Source organism: Siphateles boraxobius, unplaced genomic scaffold (genome assembly GCF_051911475.1).
Source record: "Siphateles boraxobius isolate OS27281-9 unplaced genomic scaffold, OSU_SipBor_1 137, whole genome shotgun sequence".
NCBI classification, from domain to species: domain Eukaryota; kingdom Metazoa; phylum Chordata; class Actinopteri; order Cypriniformes; family Leuciscidae; genus Siphateles; species Siphateles boraxobius.
This window is the reverse complement of record NW_027508741.1, coordinates 829,556-849,240: the sequence shown is the minus strand read 5'-3', so window position 1 is coordinate 849,240 and position 19,685 is coordinate 829,556. Positions and strand designations below refer to the sequence as shown.

The 19,685-nt window shown below is 36.5% G+C and overlaps 1 protein-coding gene across 1 annotated transcript in view; it reads left to right on the top strand.

The window, feature by feature from the left end:
• The first annotated feature begins 1,193 nt into the window (after positions 1-1,193).
• Positions 1,194-19,685, top strand: part of plcl2 (phospholipase C like 2) — a 71,283-nt gene continuing 52,791 nt past the window's right edge. Inside the window, exon 1 of the mRNA XM_077229923.1 lies at positions 1,194-1,705. Within this exon, the coding sequence (XP_077086038.1) occupies positions 1,499-1,705 (207 nt within the window). The 5' untranslated portion in view covers positions 1,194-1,498. The remainder of the gene's footprint in view (positions 1,706-19,685) is intronic.

The window sequence follows — 19,685 nt, the reverse complement described above, 5'->3', positions numbered from 1 at the left end:
TATTTAAAACCAATGTGTGCAATTCCTGTATCACCAAAAAGTATTGTAAAAAATAAATGCACAATGCACATTTTTAATATGCATGAATTGATGCTAACAAATATGCATTTAAAATCTCTAAAATATATGTTGTAGACAACAAAAGGAAAAGTTAGTGCACAAACCAAAAGAGTGCATATCTGTGACTATTATTAAGCAACAGCAAGTTGTTAACCGCCATCTGTTTTGACATGCACGCGTTTTCCTTTAGAAAAATTGGTTAATAAAGGACTTCTGAAGCGAAGCCATGGGATTTTGTAAGAAAATACCCATAATTATAACTTTATATCTAAAATAACTAGCTTCCGCCATAAGACTGTACGCATACTACGCTAGTTGACAAGAGTAACCCGTGACGCGTGTATGACGTAGGATGTATGCGTATCGTAAACGTTGACGCCTAAACAAATAGGGCTGAAGCAACAAACTGAACTACTCTTCTATTATATAGAAATCCTCCGACATTTCTCTTCAAAATTTCTAATTCGCGACCTGTGTTTTGTTTAGCTCTGTCCTCTGAGTTTAGGCGTTCGTCATTACGCTGTGCGTCGGGTCAGAGGTCACTCTTCCACCATAAATCACTGTCTACGACCGTCTGTTGGAAGCTAGTAATTATAGTTTATAAAGTTTTAAATATGGGTATTTTCCTTACAGAAATGTATAGCTTCACTTCAGAAGGCCTTTATTAACCCCCTGGAGCCATGTGGATTACTTTTATAATGGATGGATGCACTTTTATCGACTTCAAAACAGAGACAGCAATTCACTGCCATTATGAAGCTGGGAAGAGTCAAGATATTTTTTTTATTAAAATAACTCAAATTGTATTTGTCTGAAAGAAGAATGTCATATACACCTACGATGGCTTCAGGGTGAGTAAATCATGGGGTAATTTTCATTTTTGGGTGAACTATGCTATATATAATATTTTATATATATATATATATAACCTCTAAGGTGGGTTTGTGTAATTGTGTATTAACGTTTGACTCAAACCTTACAGTCACTCACTGAGATAAAGTGGAAAGGGGAATAATTTCCCCGTGTGACAACTTGCCCCAGTCTCCCTGCAGCATGTGTCCTGACATGTAGGCTACTCAATGCACTTCCATGTAAAGCTTTATCTGATGCTGGATCTAGCGAGCGCGGTGTGTTTCGGAGCTGCAGTGTTGTGTTTTACCGATGTGAAGTGAGTTCAGCAGATGGCAGTATCTGTCAGACCCGCACGAGCGCCTCCACAATGACACTTGCAACATTGTAACACTGAAACATTCGAACGCTGTTTTGTGCGCGCGGTTACAATGTATCGAAGCCGACAGATGAAACAGAAACACGGACGAGAACTCAACCTGCGATGGCTCTTGCTTTCTCTCTAACGTCTTTTGAGGAGCTTCACTCGCTCGATTCTCGAACCGACAGCTAATACTGTACGGTTGTGTGTGTGTGTTACACGGGGCTCATGGCGGAGTTTGTCTCTGAGAACTGCGGGGTCTCATCACCGAGTGGAGGCGGGAAACCAACCCAGCCTTGCGATGAGGAGGACGGCAGAGCTGCGAGCGAGGTGTCGGTCTCCAACGGGGACTGTGGACCGTGTGCACCCGAGAACCAGGGGCTCGACACGGCCAACGGCAAAACTGGAATACCACGGAGGACCAGTATTATTAAGGTAAACGATCAATGCATCTGCGTTTTACTCATATGCAGGCTCGTTTGGTGTCAAACCTCGCCCTGATACACACAAACACACACGCATCATCCACAGGTTTGGGGGTTTATGGATGCACAGAAATCACATGTCATTGCTGTTTCCACACACACGATCATGTGTTCTATTGAAGCGTTTTGTGATTGATTTCATGATGGACATCAGTCAGATGAAGTCACGTGCGCTCCTTTACATATATTCCAAGCGTCTACGTGTTTTAAATGACTAGTTAAGCAATCCAATAGTGGCTTAATCTTTGCAGGGATCCGTGCTTCATATGTTAACTATTCACTTCTGATTACTATGTAATCTCGATGTTGCTTACAATCCAGTTTTAGTTGTAACTGCTCATTATTTCTCAGTTACTGGTAACATAACTACTGGTATCTAGTTGTTTATGATGTATAACTACTATACATGCCGTCGTTTCTTATCTCACTGCTAGCTAAAATGCCTTTTTTACATGTCATCGTTACTAGTAAAAGTGGAATATGCAACAATCAGAATATAATGCTATTGAACTGTGAATTTCTGAACCACAGATCCTCACAGAATTCAATGGCAAACATTAGACATTTGTTACGAATAGCTTAGGATGTATTAGTGACGACATAACTAGATGCTAGTAATGAATGTCGAAATGTTCTGCCAATGTTTAATGCCAGTGCCGTTCCAGACTTGTTGAGTTCAGATAATGATGGTAATATTGAACACAAGCCCATAATGTTTAAGGACAACATGAGCCTGTTTGTTTTTTTAACAGGCATTTAGTGAGTTGATTATGGGTAAAAAATACCATTTAGGGCTTCAAGTCTTTATTAATGGTTTTTTTATTTCAGATTTTTTTGCAGTTGCACTTCTTCTTCAAGGCCACTACTGCTTTAAATGCGTTTAAAGCGAAAGGCAAAATGACTGCGGTGCATTCGAAGGCTGGGATGAATTAATATCAGGGAATCTCCCAGTGAGTTTGTAGAACGTTATTGGGAAATTTTGACCGTTTTACTGTAGAAAGCTGTGACAGGAAACACGGCTCTACTTCCCCATGCTGACTGTAGTGGCTCACAAAGCCATTTTGTCAGATCCATCTAAAGATAAAGATTGGAACCGGTACCAAAACAGACGGACAGACGACATTTAAATGTAGGTCATAAAGTCAGAAGCAGTCGGTCACTATTTAAACCAGCCTCTTATTTTACTCTGATTTAGTTTTGGTGGCTCAGTAACATTTGTATTTGTGCCATCTGAGGTCAAAGTTCGGCGCTGAAGGCAAGAATGTGACAAATGTCGAACAACTTGTATAGATGAGAGTTTAGACATGGAAGAGGAAATGCTTTCTCTCTGCTAAATTTGTTTCACTTTGCATTGCTTTTAGTTCCTGTACCAACTACAGTGTTTCCTGTGGAAAGATTTATCTTCTGTTTCTCAGCTCCATGTGGTTAGAGCGATCATAAGCACAGGTGAATCACAGAGACGTGATCTTCTTTCTGTGAGCATCAGACCAGCGTTTCCTACTTTGTTTTTTTATGCAACACAAGACCTATTTTGGGTGTAACAACAAGTTGCTTAACAATGACAGTCCTAAAATATTTTTCTCTCTGATAAAAGTTGATTTAAATCTCCAGGTTTGCTGTGCTTGTTTGTAGAGATGCACAATTATATAAAACTGTAAAATGATGTTTTTCAAATCATTTTATTTTCACAGTACAGTTGCAAAATGATAAATTACTATACTAATATAACTCAATAAATAACCTTAATAAACCTCAAGCAATAAATCATTTCAGCTTATATTTGGGTTGAAAAAATCAGGGAGCTTTTAATGCTTCTCTTTTGTTGACAACAGTCAACACACTTTTTATTTCGATGAATTGCGTAGAACTACATTTATTATTACAGCAAAACTTTTACAGCTAGAATTGTAAAAAACGGTCTGAATTTACAAAAACATTCTCATTTTTTTTCCAACTATTTCATTTAAAAGATAATGCAGTAACGATTCTCTTGACTCATTTTGAGGAAGACGAATAACACGCGGTTTAGTGAGTCGTTTGAGCTGATTCAGTGAGTTAGAGAGTCAGTGAGTCGTTTGAGCTGATTCAGTGAGTTAGAGAGTCAGTGAGTCGCTTGAGCTGATTCAGTGAGTTAGAGAGTCAGTGAGTCGCTTGAGCTGATTCAGTGAGTTAGAGAGTCAGTGAGTCGCTTGAGCTGATTCAGTGAGTTAGAGAGTCAGTGAGTCGCTTGAGCTGATTCAGTGAGTTAGAGAGTCAGTGAGTCGCTTGAGCTGATTCAGTGAGTTAGGGAGTCAGTGAGTCGTTTGAGTTGATTCAGTGAGTCAGAGAGTTGTTTGAGTTGATTCAGTGAGTCAGAGAGTTGTTTGACTGATTCAGGTCATGATTCGGATCCGTGTTTGATTTAGATTTTAGACTGATAATAACCACTGATTCAGTTATGAAGAACCGCAGAGGCACTTCTGTGCATGAAACCCTGCAGCAAACTCTTGCAGTGTTTCAGTTTTAGCTCAAAACACATCTGTGTTAGCCTAAAGATATTCAGCTGAGTGTAGATGTTAATCCATGCAGTTTATTTACAGCAGTGGTGTTTAAAATGAGGCGAAGTCCTCACAATATATATATATATATATATATATATATATATATATATATGTGTGTGTGTGTGTGTGTGTGTGTAACTTCGTGTCCCTTGACACATTTTCCTGCAATAAACATTACACAAAGATCAAATACAATTCTATTTTGTATTTCTATATGTAATTCATGTTATGTTTATTAAAACTAAAAATTATTAAAAGTATAAATCTCATCAAGTTAGTGTTTTTACATTTATTCCAAAATAATAACTAAAGGCTGTAACATAATATATTTGATTTGTGAACTATCACTCAATCAGATTTATTTCATGAATACATGCCCCTCTCGGCACATAGTTCCAGTGTCAATAGCATATTATATATACATACCAATATATATATATACAATGCCAGTCTCCATGCATGCTTCGACTCACAGACCTGTGACACATCAACACAAACATCACCAACAAGTTTGAGATTACTCAAATATTTCTTACGCATATCCACATACAAAGAACAGTCATACAAGAAATGCTTCTCGTCTTCAATCACAGAGGCATTCAAAGATAGATTACAATAATTACAGAATATCTCTCTGTCATTGGTATATTTCTCCATCTAACCGTTTCTATGCTAAGCTGAACATCTGAACAAGAACAGAGATGCATGTTATATATAGATGCACTGTGGCTCTCCTGTACCACCAAACACTTGCATTGTGAATATATATATTCAACTTCATCAGGGACTACAGATGAAAAATAGCTTGTATGACTAAATCTGGCACATTTACATGATGGACTTGAGTGCTCATGTTAATTAATCTGCATTGTCCCTTTTAAAATAAATGAATTCAAATTTAAACTTCTTTTTCTCTAAAGCTGATGTGTACCATGCATTATGTGCCTTTTCTCATAATCGTTGATTCAGAATAGATCTGTTTGCTATTTATGAGCTATTGTTCAGCTGTTCTGTTTATTAGTCACATTATTTTCATCAGTCAAGCTCAGTAAACACTGTCACAGACACGGAGATGTACCTTTGATTTCATCAAACTGATCACTCACTAAAACCCCCACAGTCATCGTGTTTTCAGGCCATTTCAAGTTTGATTTTGACGTGACATAAAGCGGTGATACCTGAGAGTTTACTTTCTTTTTAATTAGTCTTTCCATCAACGACATCATTGCCTCCTCTCACGTGTCTTTCCCCCATCGATTCTCAATTACCCCCCACTAAACCCACTAAAGTCCCCCGGTGGTGAAAATCAAGTTTTTAATGTTGTTTATATGTCTATGTGGTGTTTTTAATATGCTTCAACACAAACCGTGTGTAAATTCATAGGTGGACAGAATTGCTGAGTATTTTCTCCTTAAAACTGCAGTGAACCAAAGACAGTCTCTGTTTTTGTCAGTGTTTCTGACGTCACAAACTACCTTGTAACCAATCAGATCAACGTGTGATCGTCAACGAGTGGAGGCGGGGCTCATTTGCATATTCATGGAACCGCGTATACTACATGAGGCAAGGGTGTCGAGTTACATTCAAGCTATTTGAAGGCATGAAGAATTTTTTTTCAAGGCAAAAAACATTTTAATATGTAATTTTGGTGATCAACGATGAGTTTTAAGGGGAAAAAAATTTGACTACAGGGGGATTTTAAAACTCAATGGGCTCAGGTGAGGCAAGAGAGATGCGTATATATACAGTATATATAACCGTAAACAAATAGAATTGAATCCTTGGCTCTTTTGTCACGGTTGGCACTGATCTTCGCTCCAGCGTCCAGCAGATCCTGTAGATGGTGAAGCGATTGATATTTCTGTCTTCTTGAGTCCAGGAAATCTCTGACTGATCTTTAGCCTCACACAATAGCCTTTCACGATGAACAGAACAGAGACTATATTCTCCTGCAAGTTCCTGTGTGTGGACTTTCTCTTTCTCGACATTTCCCTCTTTTCTATCTTATTTGAAAGGCTTAAGAATTGAAACTCGAGCTGGACAATAAATATGAAACAAAAGGGAAGAAATGTTTATGGTTAGAAGTTAAATGAACACGTGGAAGAATATTCATCATTACGTGCACCTGTATGAGTTACAGTGATTCTTTATAACATTTGAATGCATGTAAAATGTCACATTGAGACATGTATAAAAACAATTGTTAAAATTGTATCACTGATTCACAGAATTTATTTGAATTGACCAACTCTATAACACTGTTTTTTTTATATATTGACAGCAAATTCATTATGAAATATATCATGAGCATTTGATCAGGCCCAGTGAAATGTCATATTTATGAGTCTAATTAAAAATCTGGTAACACTTTACAATAAGGTTAATAAGTTAACATTAGTTAATGTATTAACTAACATGAACTAACAATGAGTAATTCATTTGTTACAATATTTTTTAATCTGTGTTAATGTTAGTTAATAATAATACAGCTGCTCATTTTCTGTTTATGTTAGTTCACAGTGCATTAACTAATGTTAATAAATACAAACTTTGATTTTAATAACGTATTAGTAAATGTTGAAGACAAGTTAATATTAACTAAGATTAATTAATGCTGAAGAAGTATTGTTCATTCTTAGTTCATGTTAACTAAGGTAGTTTACTGATTGTAAAGTGTTACCAAAAATCCTTATCAGCAGAAATGATTGTAAATATCCAAAGCAAAGCTACTGATTAATGTCATCATCAACACATGATGATTCATGTGACTCAGTCTAGAGTTGTTTGAACCCATCAAGATCTGTCATGTGTTGTTCTTTTTGCCGGTGTAATGATAGGGATGGTTAGAAAGCAGACTGGAAATGACAGAGAGAAAAGAAGGGAGTCGGAAATGAATGACGCAAGCAGGATTCAAACCTGCGTCGCCCACAATAGCACTACAGACAATATTGCCTCTCCCTCCTTCATAAATCATTGAAGTCAGAACCGTATAGGCTAATTATATCACATTTTGCAGTGTCTTTCATTTTATACAGACACTAAAACATCATGTATATACACTACCGTTCAAAAGTTTCGCCATGTTTGAAAGCTGTGCTCCGATTGGTCAACGTCACAGATGTGACAAACCCGTCGTGGACGACCGGAAAATTAAACAAATGTGAAAATTGAAAATGTGAATTCAAAATTTTACATGAGAAATGTCAGCATGTTTATATAACATTATACATACACTAAGGTTCGATAAGTCTCTTGTGCTCATCAAGACTGTATTTATTTGATCAGAAATACAGTAAAAACTGTAATATTGTAAAATATTATTACAATTTAAAACAGCTGTTTTCTATGTGAATATATAGTAAAGTGTAATTTATTCCTGTGATCAAAGCTGAATTTTCAGCATCATTACTCCAGTCTTCAGTGTCACATGATCCTTCAGAAATCACTATAATATGATTATTCATGCGCAATAAACATTTATGATTATTATCAATTTTGAAAACAGCTTCATCATATTTACGTGGAAACTGTGATGCATTTTTTCCCCCCCAGGAATCTTTGATGAATAGAAAGTTCAATTGAATGTGAAATAGAAAACATCTGTGACATTACAAATCTCACTGCTCTAGAAAAACTCTCATTTTGTCGAGATATCTTTTATTAGATTGAAATAAACTATGACCTAGGCCTCTGTGGGCTTTCATATGTGTGAAAAAAAAGCTAGTTTAATTTTCACATGTCCTTTAAGTCTTGCTACGAACTTCTTCAGTAAATCTCAGTCCAGCTGTTTGACATTGTCCTTATCTCACAACCGAATCAGTTTTCACGCAAGATTTCTCACAGTTTACTGGAAGTTGACTGGACTGTTAAAACGCTGCCTATTGTATTCATTAAAGCTCAGATTAGTATTGTAGGTTCTGCATGTGTAATATATGCATTAACTGTAAAGCCATGTCTCCAACAAGACCCATCATGTCAATTTGATAGTAATTGTAGTTCACGCAAATGCCGCCGAGACTGTTATTATGGTAATTTTCCCTCTGTATAAATTGCAATTTTACTTTTTGAGATGCATTGCAGCTTTCAAGAACAAATTAGGTTGAATTAGTCATGCGAGACCCAGAGCTTTTAAAAGCATGAGAGAAACACAATCATTTTCTTTCAGATTAATTTGAGAAAAGCATAAAAACAGGGGGTTTCTGTGCAGCCGGTTAACAGATCGAGTCTGTGACCCGTGAGTAACTTCTGCTGAAGGATTGCTGATGTCCTAATCCACGTTTGATATAAGCGTGTCTGTGTTTGCTTCATTGCTGTCAGAGGATGTGGTTTCATCATTAACGGACTTGCTCACTTCGCTCTGTGAAAGGAGGTCTCTCAGGGGCGTCAGCCACATTAAGAACAAATTTAGAAACTCTAACAGCATTGGACTGCGTAGATTAAGTGCAAGGTTATGAGGAAATTAGTGCAAATCTCTTATTTGAGATTAAAACGATGACCTGACAGTAATTTGAGGGCAACACTGTTACTATAATGAGTTGCTATTTTTGCACTTCAGGAGTAAACATGTAAAAAGCCTCTGACGGAAAGCAGGTGCTGTTGTGAAGCGTGTGTTTGTTTTTACACATTATCTCTGTTTTTGTTCTATAGATCCATTATTCTCTTTTATTTGACTAAAACAGCACTTTTAACGGCTGTTATTGCTGACGCGTGGGTTGTGATAAAGACGATTCAGACCAGTCTGTGCCCTTAAAATACAGTCTGTCAGCCTTTATGAAGAAGATCAGCAGCTGAAAACACATGACAATATTAATCACAGGGAAGCTTAAGTAAAAAACCCTATGCCACCCAGCACTAAAATATAACAAAACTGCACAAACATGCATAGCTTTAAATGGCATATTAAGACTTGATATATTAAAAGCAGCCGGATTTAATGTGAAACTTTATGCTATTTCTTTTTTGCTGTTGGGCGGATACCTAGTATTTTTCTAAATAAACATTGCGTCGTCAAAGTTGGTTTTGTGACTTTATACATGGTCAGAAACTAGCATGCGTCAATATAATAGTAGCATTTTATGAAAATCAAGCTCAAATGTCAAATGTGTCGTCAGAAACACCAGCGATTTCAAACCGTGTTTTTGGTTCACTGCAGTTTTAAGGAGAAAACACTTAGCAATGCTGTCGACTTATGAATTTACACATGGTTTGTGTTAAAGGATATTAAAAACAACACCTATAAACAACATTAAAAGGTTGATTTTCACCACAGAGGGACTTTAGATCAATTTAATGGAACTTAATTATTTCAACCACACATATTATTCATGTAGAAATTTAGTCCACCTCTGTTGCAGCACGAGTAACATCATCATTATCATTATCAGTGTTTTGTTAATGAAAGCTGTGCACTGAAAAAAAATGCTTTTCTAACTTAGTATTTTTGTCTTGTTTCCAAATATCAAAACATTCTTAAATCAAGATGCATTTACTAGATGAGTAAAATGACTTGAGATATTATGCCCTGTTTTCCGGGGGAATTAATCAAAATTAAGTGAGATGATGCTTAAAAAAAAAAAAATTAATAAATAAAAAAATCTAAATCCAAACAGAAACAAGATAAATTTTCTTACTCTATTGGCAGATAATTTAGCTTGTTTTGAGCAATGTTTTTTTTTTTATTTCCCCAGAAAACAAGACTTAATATCTTATGTCATTTTTCTACTTTAGTAAATGGGTCTTGATTTAAGAAATGTTTGATATTTGGACTGGAAACAAGACGAAAATACTAAATTAGAAAAGCATTTTTTGCAGTGTGTCCAGTATACAGGTGTGGTGTGCCGTCAAAAAGGTCAATGTGAACTTTGAGCTCAACACTTGTGTGTTAAATGAGTGAACTCAGTTCAAGGTCCGCCACGTCGTTCATGGTCTATTCATTGTTTGTGGCGTCATTCAGTCTCAGTCTTTATATAAGCCTATTGATATGGATTAGATAGAAACCAGACCTAATAGCCAGATAATGGTCAGCGTTCACAAATGCTGCATTTATCACTGTTGCCGAGATCTTTATATGTGCTGGTGTCACACATTCAGTGCTCTGAACTAATGCCTCCTGCTATATTTGAATAAATCAGTAGCTTGAACTGCTATTTATATATTTGACACATTTATGTAAATGCAAAGATAGTGCGGCCACTTTCCTCGGCAAGTGACTTTTAAATAAAACATGTACGTTCTGAAAATAAATGTTCAGATCTTTCCCCCCCCCCCCGCATTTTCTGTTTTAAAGTAGTTTTTCTTTTTTTATCAGAAAATTCTTGTTAGACTTTTATTTTTTATTTTTAAAGATTCTACGCAAACACAGAGACTGCGAATACAACTCAGAGTTAATCTCACGAGAAAAAGTCGTATTTCAGCTCAAAATCAAAAGAAATAATAAAATGCATTTTATGCAAAGAAAATGAAACTGAGTTTTAGAAACATAGACATTTTTATAATAGTTTGGCATGTTTTCTTTCCATGGTTATTATTATGCACATTTGCCTCTAAATTCTTATTACTGTAATGAGTACGAAACAATTTAGAATTTTTTTAATTATTATTTTTTGTAATTCCCATTATTTTCAATGGTTAATTATTAGATTCTTTATTATGTCATCATAAAAGCAACCCCAAAAAATTATGTGCATCAGCATGAATTTATGTTTATGTGTGTTTTTTATATATATTTATGTGTGTTTTATATATATAATATATATATATATATATATATATATATACACTACACACACACCCATGTACGCACACGCCTGTGTGTGTATGTACATAATGTATACATAATATATATATGTATATATATATATATACATATATAGATACACACCCATGTATGCACGCACACATACGCACACACTTTTCCCCATAATATAACATGTTTTTGACAGGTTTTGTGAGATTCACCCCAATGGTTAATTATTAGATTCTTTATTATGATTAAATGCAACCAAAAAAAATTTTGTGCATCAGCGTGAATTTATATTTATGTGTGTTTCATATTTATTCACACACACACACCCATGTGCGCACACATGCACACACATGCACACACTTTTCCCCTGTAATATAACATGTCTTTGACAGGTTTTGTGAGATTCACCCCTAAACGTTTCTTTACCGTGATTAAAGGGTTTTCTTATTCAGGTAGTGAAAGACATACATTTTAAAACCCTGCATCAATTCATAGGATAAAGAAGAGTCGCCCAGCATGGCACATTCAGATTTGATTTTCATATTCATCGGGGAACACTTTAATTGGACGCTTTCTTCACAGGAAAAACTCTTGTGTGCAGAAAGAAACGTCCGTGTTTGAAGTGCAATAGCCGCTCTATCGGTCCGTTACTCTGTAATGCAGGACTCAATTAGCAATCCATGCCACCATTATTGAGCTGAGGAACACTTCACAGGCTTTATGAGCGTCTTGAGAAGAGCCCTGCCGCTGTGCGGTGTGTGTAGGAGGTTAAAGTCGGATCATGATTCACTGGACGTGTCCCATAGTGACCGACTAAAGATTCTTCTACTTTGCTTCCGTCACCCATCTTGCTTGACCGTGAACAGCTTTGGAAAGTTTTTGTCTTCAGATAAAGTTCATTTGAGATCCATGTTGTGAAGTTGTTCAATCAAAAACGGTTTTAAAACTCCTCTCTTGTGCTATTTTAAAGGCTCCTAATTTTGTTTTGGAGTCTTCTTCAATAAATCTACATGCATCCGAGGTTAAAAAACAAAAATTTTCTCATAATAGACATTGCAGAATCAGCTCTTTTCTCACAGTGTCTCAAACGGTTTGTTTATAGATTCAGTCTCTCTAAGCCCCTCCTTTCCCAGAGCCTACTCTGCTTGATTGGTCAGATCCCCCAGTCTGTTGTTGATTGGTCGACCGCCTACTTACGAAACGCCTATTATTTGAATTTCAGATAATGAATTTCCTCAGCGCTTGCTTGACACAGTGATACAAACAGTAACGATGGCGTCCTATACTTAATAGTGGAAATACCCGCTTTTGATTGAACTTTTGCCCTTTTCCTTATTGTTTTTTGTTTTTTCTTATTTTCATGCTCTCCATGTGTTTTTATTTTTAGCACTTACCTGTTTTATCATGTAGCACTTTGGGATTTGCTTAAATATAAAGTGTATTACAAATTAAATGTATTATTATTATTATTATTAAATACCCGCTTTTTGGCATGTTTGCACTAGGGATGGCGAAAACTAAAAATTTTCTTGACCGACCACCGAGCCTCATTAGCCGGTTGAAACCGGTTAATCGATTAGTTTAAAATATGCCACGCTATTTGAAATAACAGCCATTTCGAGCCGTGCCTGCAATTTTGCAACTCTGTCGCATCTCTCTCTGCCTCCTGCTCACACACACACACACACACACACACACTGCCCCGGCGCCGCGCTTCCACTCACGTCACTTTTTTTAAATCCCCTACAGCGCGAAACATGAGTCCCGCAAACGCGGCGCCGAGAAGCTTGTATGTAATAGGAGGATAAATGGCTCCTTAGTTTTGAAATGGTTTGGGTACAAGGTGATCGCGTTGAAAATAAAGGCGTTAGTCTAGCGTTAGAAGCTCATTTGAAACATTGCCTCGGCTCATTTAAAAAAATGTCAGCTCCGAAGAGACTCCGCTTTAGTTTGAGGTAGTGCTAACAATAATAAAGAAAGATGATGATCATCACCTTATCTGTTACCACTGAAATGTAGATGTAATGTATTACTACTGTATTTAACCCTCTGGGGTCCTTCATTTCAGAATCACACTCAGGACCTTCGGGTCCAAATGGGCCGGAAGGCTGGGATTCATATTTATTAAAAGAAAATCATCTTTTTTTTTTTTTACTTGTTTTTTATAATATTTTTTCTTTTCTTTTTTGGTGTTTTGAGAATTTTATGATTTATAATTAATATTTATGCAATAAATATGACCCATTTCCCCCCAGTTTTCTCCCCATTGAATATAATAGAAAAAAATAATAATAATAATAATATTTTTTTTAAAGCTGTAATTCATTTTAGAGTCAAGCCTAGACCTCATGAAAGCAATTTTTGAAATGAGATGGATGCCATCTGGTGGACAAACTGAGCATTTTAAAAATGCAAAATACATATGAAATCTGAATTTATTAGTTTATGTATAAAAGTGTGTTTGTGTGTGTGTGTGTGTGTGTGTGGATGTGTCTGTTTTGCACTTGATGTTTTATAGATTCACCCCTTCACTGTTGTGTGCTTTTTTTTCTGGATCGTGGCTGATTTGTAGACTCTACGCACAAAAAAACTCGGTATTTTCACATTTTTGCCAATTTGCCATTCATTTCCTATGCGGGTCCATTTGGACCCGAAGGTCCTGAGTGTGACGATTTTCTTTACAACCACTTAGATTATTCAAATCCTGTCCCCAATTTTTTGGGGTGTTCATATACCAAGTACCAAAAAAGTCACCAAATTTCAGACCATTCCGATGAAGCTATGATTTAAAAAAAAAAAAAAATTTAAATGCATCGGGTCCATTTTGGCCGAAGGACCCCAGCTGTATCACACAAGTTGCAACTTACTGTGTCATTCTTTTTGGTGAAATGGTCCCACACACTACGTTTCTTTACACGCTTCATCCTGTGGTCTGCCCTGGCTCTAACCTCCAGTGTTTTAGCCTGTAGCCTTTACTTTTCGCAAACCTTGTGAGCGCGCAAACCCAAACGCTGTGACCTCGCGCCAAATGTTTTTATTGGTTTATTAACTACAAACAGGCGAGTTATGAAAAATTGAGTGTGAGGGATTTGTTCACTTCACACAAAAATATCTTGGAATGAGATGGCTAACTAGTCGCGTTCTATTATAGTCCACTGTCTATAATAGCCTAATTTAGAGATCACTTTGTTTTTTAACCGATTACCGACAACTTTGATCGGTTAACGTTGAGACGGTCAACCATCGGTCGAACGGTCATCGGTTAGCATCGCTAGTTTGCACCGCTGGAATTTGGAATGGTTTTAGTTCCTGCAATGCCTTATGGGGGATTTAATTTAGCTCCTACTTGCACAATAGGAATTACCAGTGTATTTGATTGGCAAAACGCATGCGAAACACTGGCACCCATCATTTTTAAAAAGCTGTGTAAATACAGTTTATAGGCTACATATTTACTCCACGAACACGGAAAACAGCGTTAGCTGAAGCGAAAAATGATTATGTATTTCTGCTCAGCTAGCGACATTGGGCATCAACCACACGGCAAACACTATAATACTTTTTCGTATACCGTTTACTTTCGCTGTGTGACCGTTCGATCTAATAACTTATAAGATAGGACTGTTAAACAGATTGCAAACTAATGTAAGTCTCAGCGCCGTCAAAATAAAAGACGCAAGAAATAAGAGTAGACGGCCGGACGTAAGAGGCTCTTTACGTCACTTTAAAGTTCAAACTGGTGATGCGAATGCAAATGTCCCTAGGAAACCATTCAGTTCCTATAACTAACCTGTGTGAAAGCCCCTAAAGTCAGTCCTTCCAAAAAAATGCGGAGTTTTTTTGTGATTGTTGCGGGCAAAAATCCTTGATTATGAGGCACGCTTTCTTAAAAAATGCGATGGAATATGTGGGATATTTATGCAATTTTATGCGATGAAATTGCGGGAACTTGCAAAAATTGCGGTTTGATGAAAAAGAGAAAAAAAGTGATTCCCCAACACCCTGTTCTCACTAGGCATTTACCTTAATGTAGAGAGTATTTCTTATTACTTCCTATGATAAGCAAGCATAACACATCACAGAAAGTGCTGGAATATTTATGTTCTCGTTTGATTTCAGACCTTAATAAACGCATGACTCAAACTTACAAAACACTGATGAGTCAAACAAGTTCTGTAGCTTTACAAAAGGAATATGCTACAACTTCTGTAAAAATGAATAAATTAAATATAAAAAAATAAAATGTGTGCTTCCTGTTTTACAGCTTTTCGATGATGTTCACGTCGCGTAATTGCGTCACTTCACTTCATGGCAACAGGGGAAACGGCTGCTCGTGTGTGAAGCAAACGCAACATTTTTCAACTCTCTGCTACGATATATGTGACTTTTTTGCTACGAAAATGCGGGGATTATGTAATCATGCAAGCCCGCATATTTTGCGCGGAAATTGGCAATTTATGCAGCGAAAGTGCGGCGTATTTAAAAAAATGCGTTCCCCGCATAAATATGCGGACTTTGGCTGATTATGCATTGAATTATGCGATCGCATAATCACGTTTTTCTGGAGGGACTGTAAAGTGGATTTGCTTTGTCAGCAGAAAACAGCGTCTTCTCGACATGAATAACACGAACCAAACTCTTCCAGTCTCAGATCAACTACAGTGTTTGAGGGCGGAGCAAAGTGACGCTGTTCGGCCAATGAAAACCACAGGCTGGTATTATGCAAATTAGTTACAAGGATCAGCAGGAAGTGAGACTGGAAACACCGACCCGTTTCAACAGTTCAGAATCGATTATTTCTTTAGGGAGACAAAAAAACAATATTTATCTGCACTTTGATCTTTGAAACATTGCAGACCTTCAACTTTCACAGCTTTATGACACACTGCATGAAAGGGAATATCCCCCTCAAAAAAGCATAATGAGGCACTTTAAAACACTCGCAGCTCACTAGACACTTTTTTTCTATATAGTTTATGCATAAACACTGCCCTGACATGTTTTGCATGCACTCATTTAAAAGCCGTTGCAAAAAAAGTGCAGTTAGTTCTGAGAAAAGCTTGTGCAGTATTTGCTCGCTCATGCTGCTTTTGTAATTTCTGTTATCTAATGCATTTTTAATTGTGGCTTAGGTGTCCAAATACTTTTCGGGGTCACTGTATTTCATGCCCACATTGCTGGAGAGGCTTTAAAAGCGATATTACCCGGATGTTGTCATGTTATCGTGATTAATATGTCGAGTATATTACAATCCAGTTGATGTCAGCCCCTTTTCTCAGAAAAGCACTACAATCTGTGCTGCAGTGTAATTACAAAAAGTGACATATTGAAGAGTAGCGGATAAATAGCGCCTCCCCGGTGGATATCTCGGAGGGACACGCAGTTCAGAACGGTGCAGTTAGCCAGAAAAAAACAGCTTTCAATCCATTAGGGACTTTATAACCAGGTGGAAGCGCAGAACGGTCTCTTATCAGACACACACAGAGGAAATGTTGAGGCAAAAATACACTGAAAATCTCTCTGTTGGATTATCTTAATGACTCTGTCCCTCGTTCGCTTTAATCCCTCAATTAACATGTGTGCGCTTTTATCTCTTGGAAACTTTCAGGTGTGTGTGTGTGTGTGTGTGTGTGTGAGTGTGTGTGTGTGTGTGTGTTCGGAGCTGGACACACAAAGAACAATAGGCGACCTGCTTGTGAATCGTGAAACAATTATTTCAATTATGACCGCACACGACACATTTCATTTTGTTTTCGGTAAAGTAACTGAACTGTTCTTTGATGCTTTTTTTTGATCCGTTGCATTAATATTTTCTTTTTACATGGTTAATAAGAGAATAATATATCAGAGTTTTTAAGGCAATGGATATTTAACTAATAGAAATCTCTCTACTCTCCCTAGTTTTCTGAAACATTGTTTGTTTACATATCCAAATTGTGCATTATATATAAATATATCAAATAAATATGCACATATTTGCATACATTTGCAGAACAGAAATTGAACATTGGTTAAATGCAGTTTCAAAATTAAAATAATTTTGAGGGATTTTTTTTCAGAGGGGATTTTTGGATTTATCTTTCTCATAAATCAGAAAATACTATCAAGAGACAGAAAAAATTGTAATCGTCACCATACTTTTAGAAATGGACGATGTGGTCAAAGAACGATAAAAATTTTCATGTCAGTATAGATAATTATCACAATAAATGTCAATTTTTTGTTTCTTTCAAGTTTAAAGGCAGATTTTTACTCATAAGTGAAAGTTGCAGAAACCAGTTAATTGTGGTTGGTTTTATCATCTGAACATGATAGACATTTCACACATTAATATTACGTGTTTTGTCTCTTAGAAATGCACATGTGACAGCAGCTTGATTTCGGATGCTGATGTAAATTAATAGTTGATGTGCTCGGATTATTTTGATTAATTAAACAATAAATAAATACAAGATGTGGTTTATTTAATACTGATTATAAGCGTCCATATAATACTGTTTTATTGATGATTAAAGATGTATGAATGCACACATATAAGGATAAACATGATGAAATGAGGGTTGGGGAACGTTAGACTAGCGTTAGTATAACATTATAATAACGTTCTACAAACCAAAAACTAACATTCTATTTCTATTAAGAAATTTTAATGTTTCTCTTGCACAGAAAAGGGCGTGCTTATCACTTATATTATATTTGCATAGTGCATAAACATTATAACAAACACTTATCAAAGTTTGGTAAGAGAAAAACGTATTATGATAATTTTTGTTATTGTTTTGTCTCCCAGCCCTCATATAAACCAGGCAAATGAATGATATTTGAACAAATCATTCAGAATATAAACTATAATAAAGTCTGGTGTTTGTAAAAGGGAGATTTCTGAAAAAATCCATTTTGAGAAAACTTTATTGTAACTCTACAGATTCAAATAGCCAAAGTGTAATAAAATAAACGCTCCAATGTGTATTTTGGATGAGCGAAAACAAGTTATGGAAATGCATTTAAATGTTATGCAATTCAAATAGTACAATCTTTAAAGTCCCCCAGTGGTGAAAATCCTGCTTTTAATGTTGTTTACATGCCTATGTGGTGTTTTTAATATGTGTAATATGTGTAAATTCATAAGTCGACAGCATTGCTGAGTATTTTCTGCTTAAAACTGCAGTGAACCAAAGACAGTCTCAAAAACACGCTTTGAAATCGCTGGTGTTTCTGACGTCACAAACGACCTTGTAACCAATCAGATCAATGTGTGATCGTCAACCAGTGGATCTATGAGTGAGTGAGTGAGTGGAGGCGGGGCTCATTTGCATATTCACAGAACCAATCATACTAAATGAGGCAAGGGTGTCGAGTTACATTCAAGCTGTTTGAAGGCATGAAGAATTTTTTTTCAAGGAAAAAACGTTTTAATATGTCATTTTGGTGATCAAAGATGAGTTTAAAGGGATAAAATGATTGACTACAGGGAGACTTTATTAGAGTAATGTGATTTGATGAGGAATGTCGGCATTCATGTGAACCGTAATCAAACTGTGTGCATTAAAACAATGAAACGGCTGACCTGATCCCAGCAGGCCTGAAAACAGGCGGTCATTACGTAACTGGACATAAATAGACTTTTTAACGGAAATAACGAAACGGCTGTTCAGACACTGAGGGTTTTTTACAGCATTGTTTTTCTAGCACTGGGATGTAAGGGCGTCCCTTATACGCCGTAAGGAAATCCTCGGGAAGGACGCCTGGCCTCAAAGACACGACTTCAGAACAGAAACCGGCCACACCTAAAGGTCAACGCACGTCTGACCTCTTCTCAGATCAGGCAGATTATATTTAGTCATGCGGTTCGGCTTTTCCTGAGAACGTTTGGTATGAGGATTCAGCTAAGTCTACATGAGGTGGCGAAAAGCCAGGGATTTTCTTTCAAGATCTGAAACTAAACTTATTAAATTAGTGCTGTTTGTTTCTGCTGGTTTCTCTTGCAGTGCTGCTTGGAAAGGGGAATTTTACAGGCCTGTCGAACTGTTCTGTGTAAACCAAATGTCATGTGACTGACCACTCTAGAGCCACAGCAATAATGACATCAGGACGACACTGATTGGCTGATGAGGAACACACAAACTCCCAAATTTGGTGGTGACTATCCTGAACTGTGACCTCAAAAGAGCGCAGACTCTTGTCACGCTTTTCAAAGTCCTTCAAAAAAGTCTACTATAATATAATATATAATGTATTCTGAGTGTTTGTTTACTCCCCCTACATTGAAAGTTTAAGAAGATTAACTTTATCTGCATTAACTTTATCAAACGTGACATTTATAATGTTACAAATGATTCTATTTCAAATAATTTGATCTTTCCATTCATCAAAGAATCCTGGAAAAAAAAAAATGTTTACCACTAAACATATGAAGCAGCTCAACTGTTTTCAACATTGATAATAATCATAAATGTTCCTTGAGCAGCAAATTATCATATTAGAATGATTTCTGACGTATCATGTGACACTAGGCGCGTTTCCATTACAGATTTGCGCAAAACTTTTACGATTTTTTTCTAAATGTCGACAAAAAACGAATGCGAAATGATGTTAAAACTTAATTTTTTCCTGGCGACGGATGTTGGTGGGTTTACGTATATCGC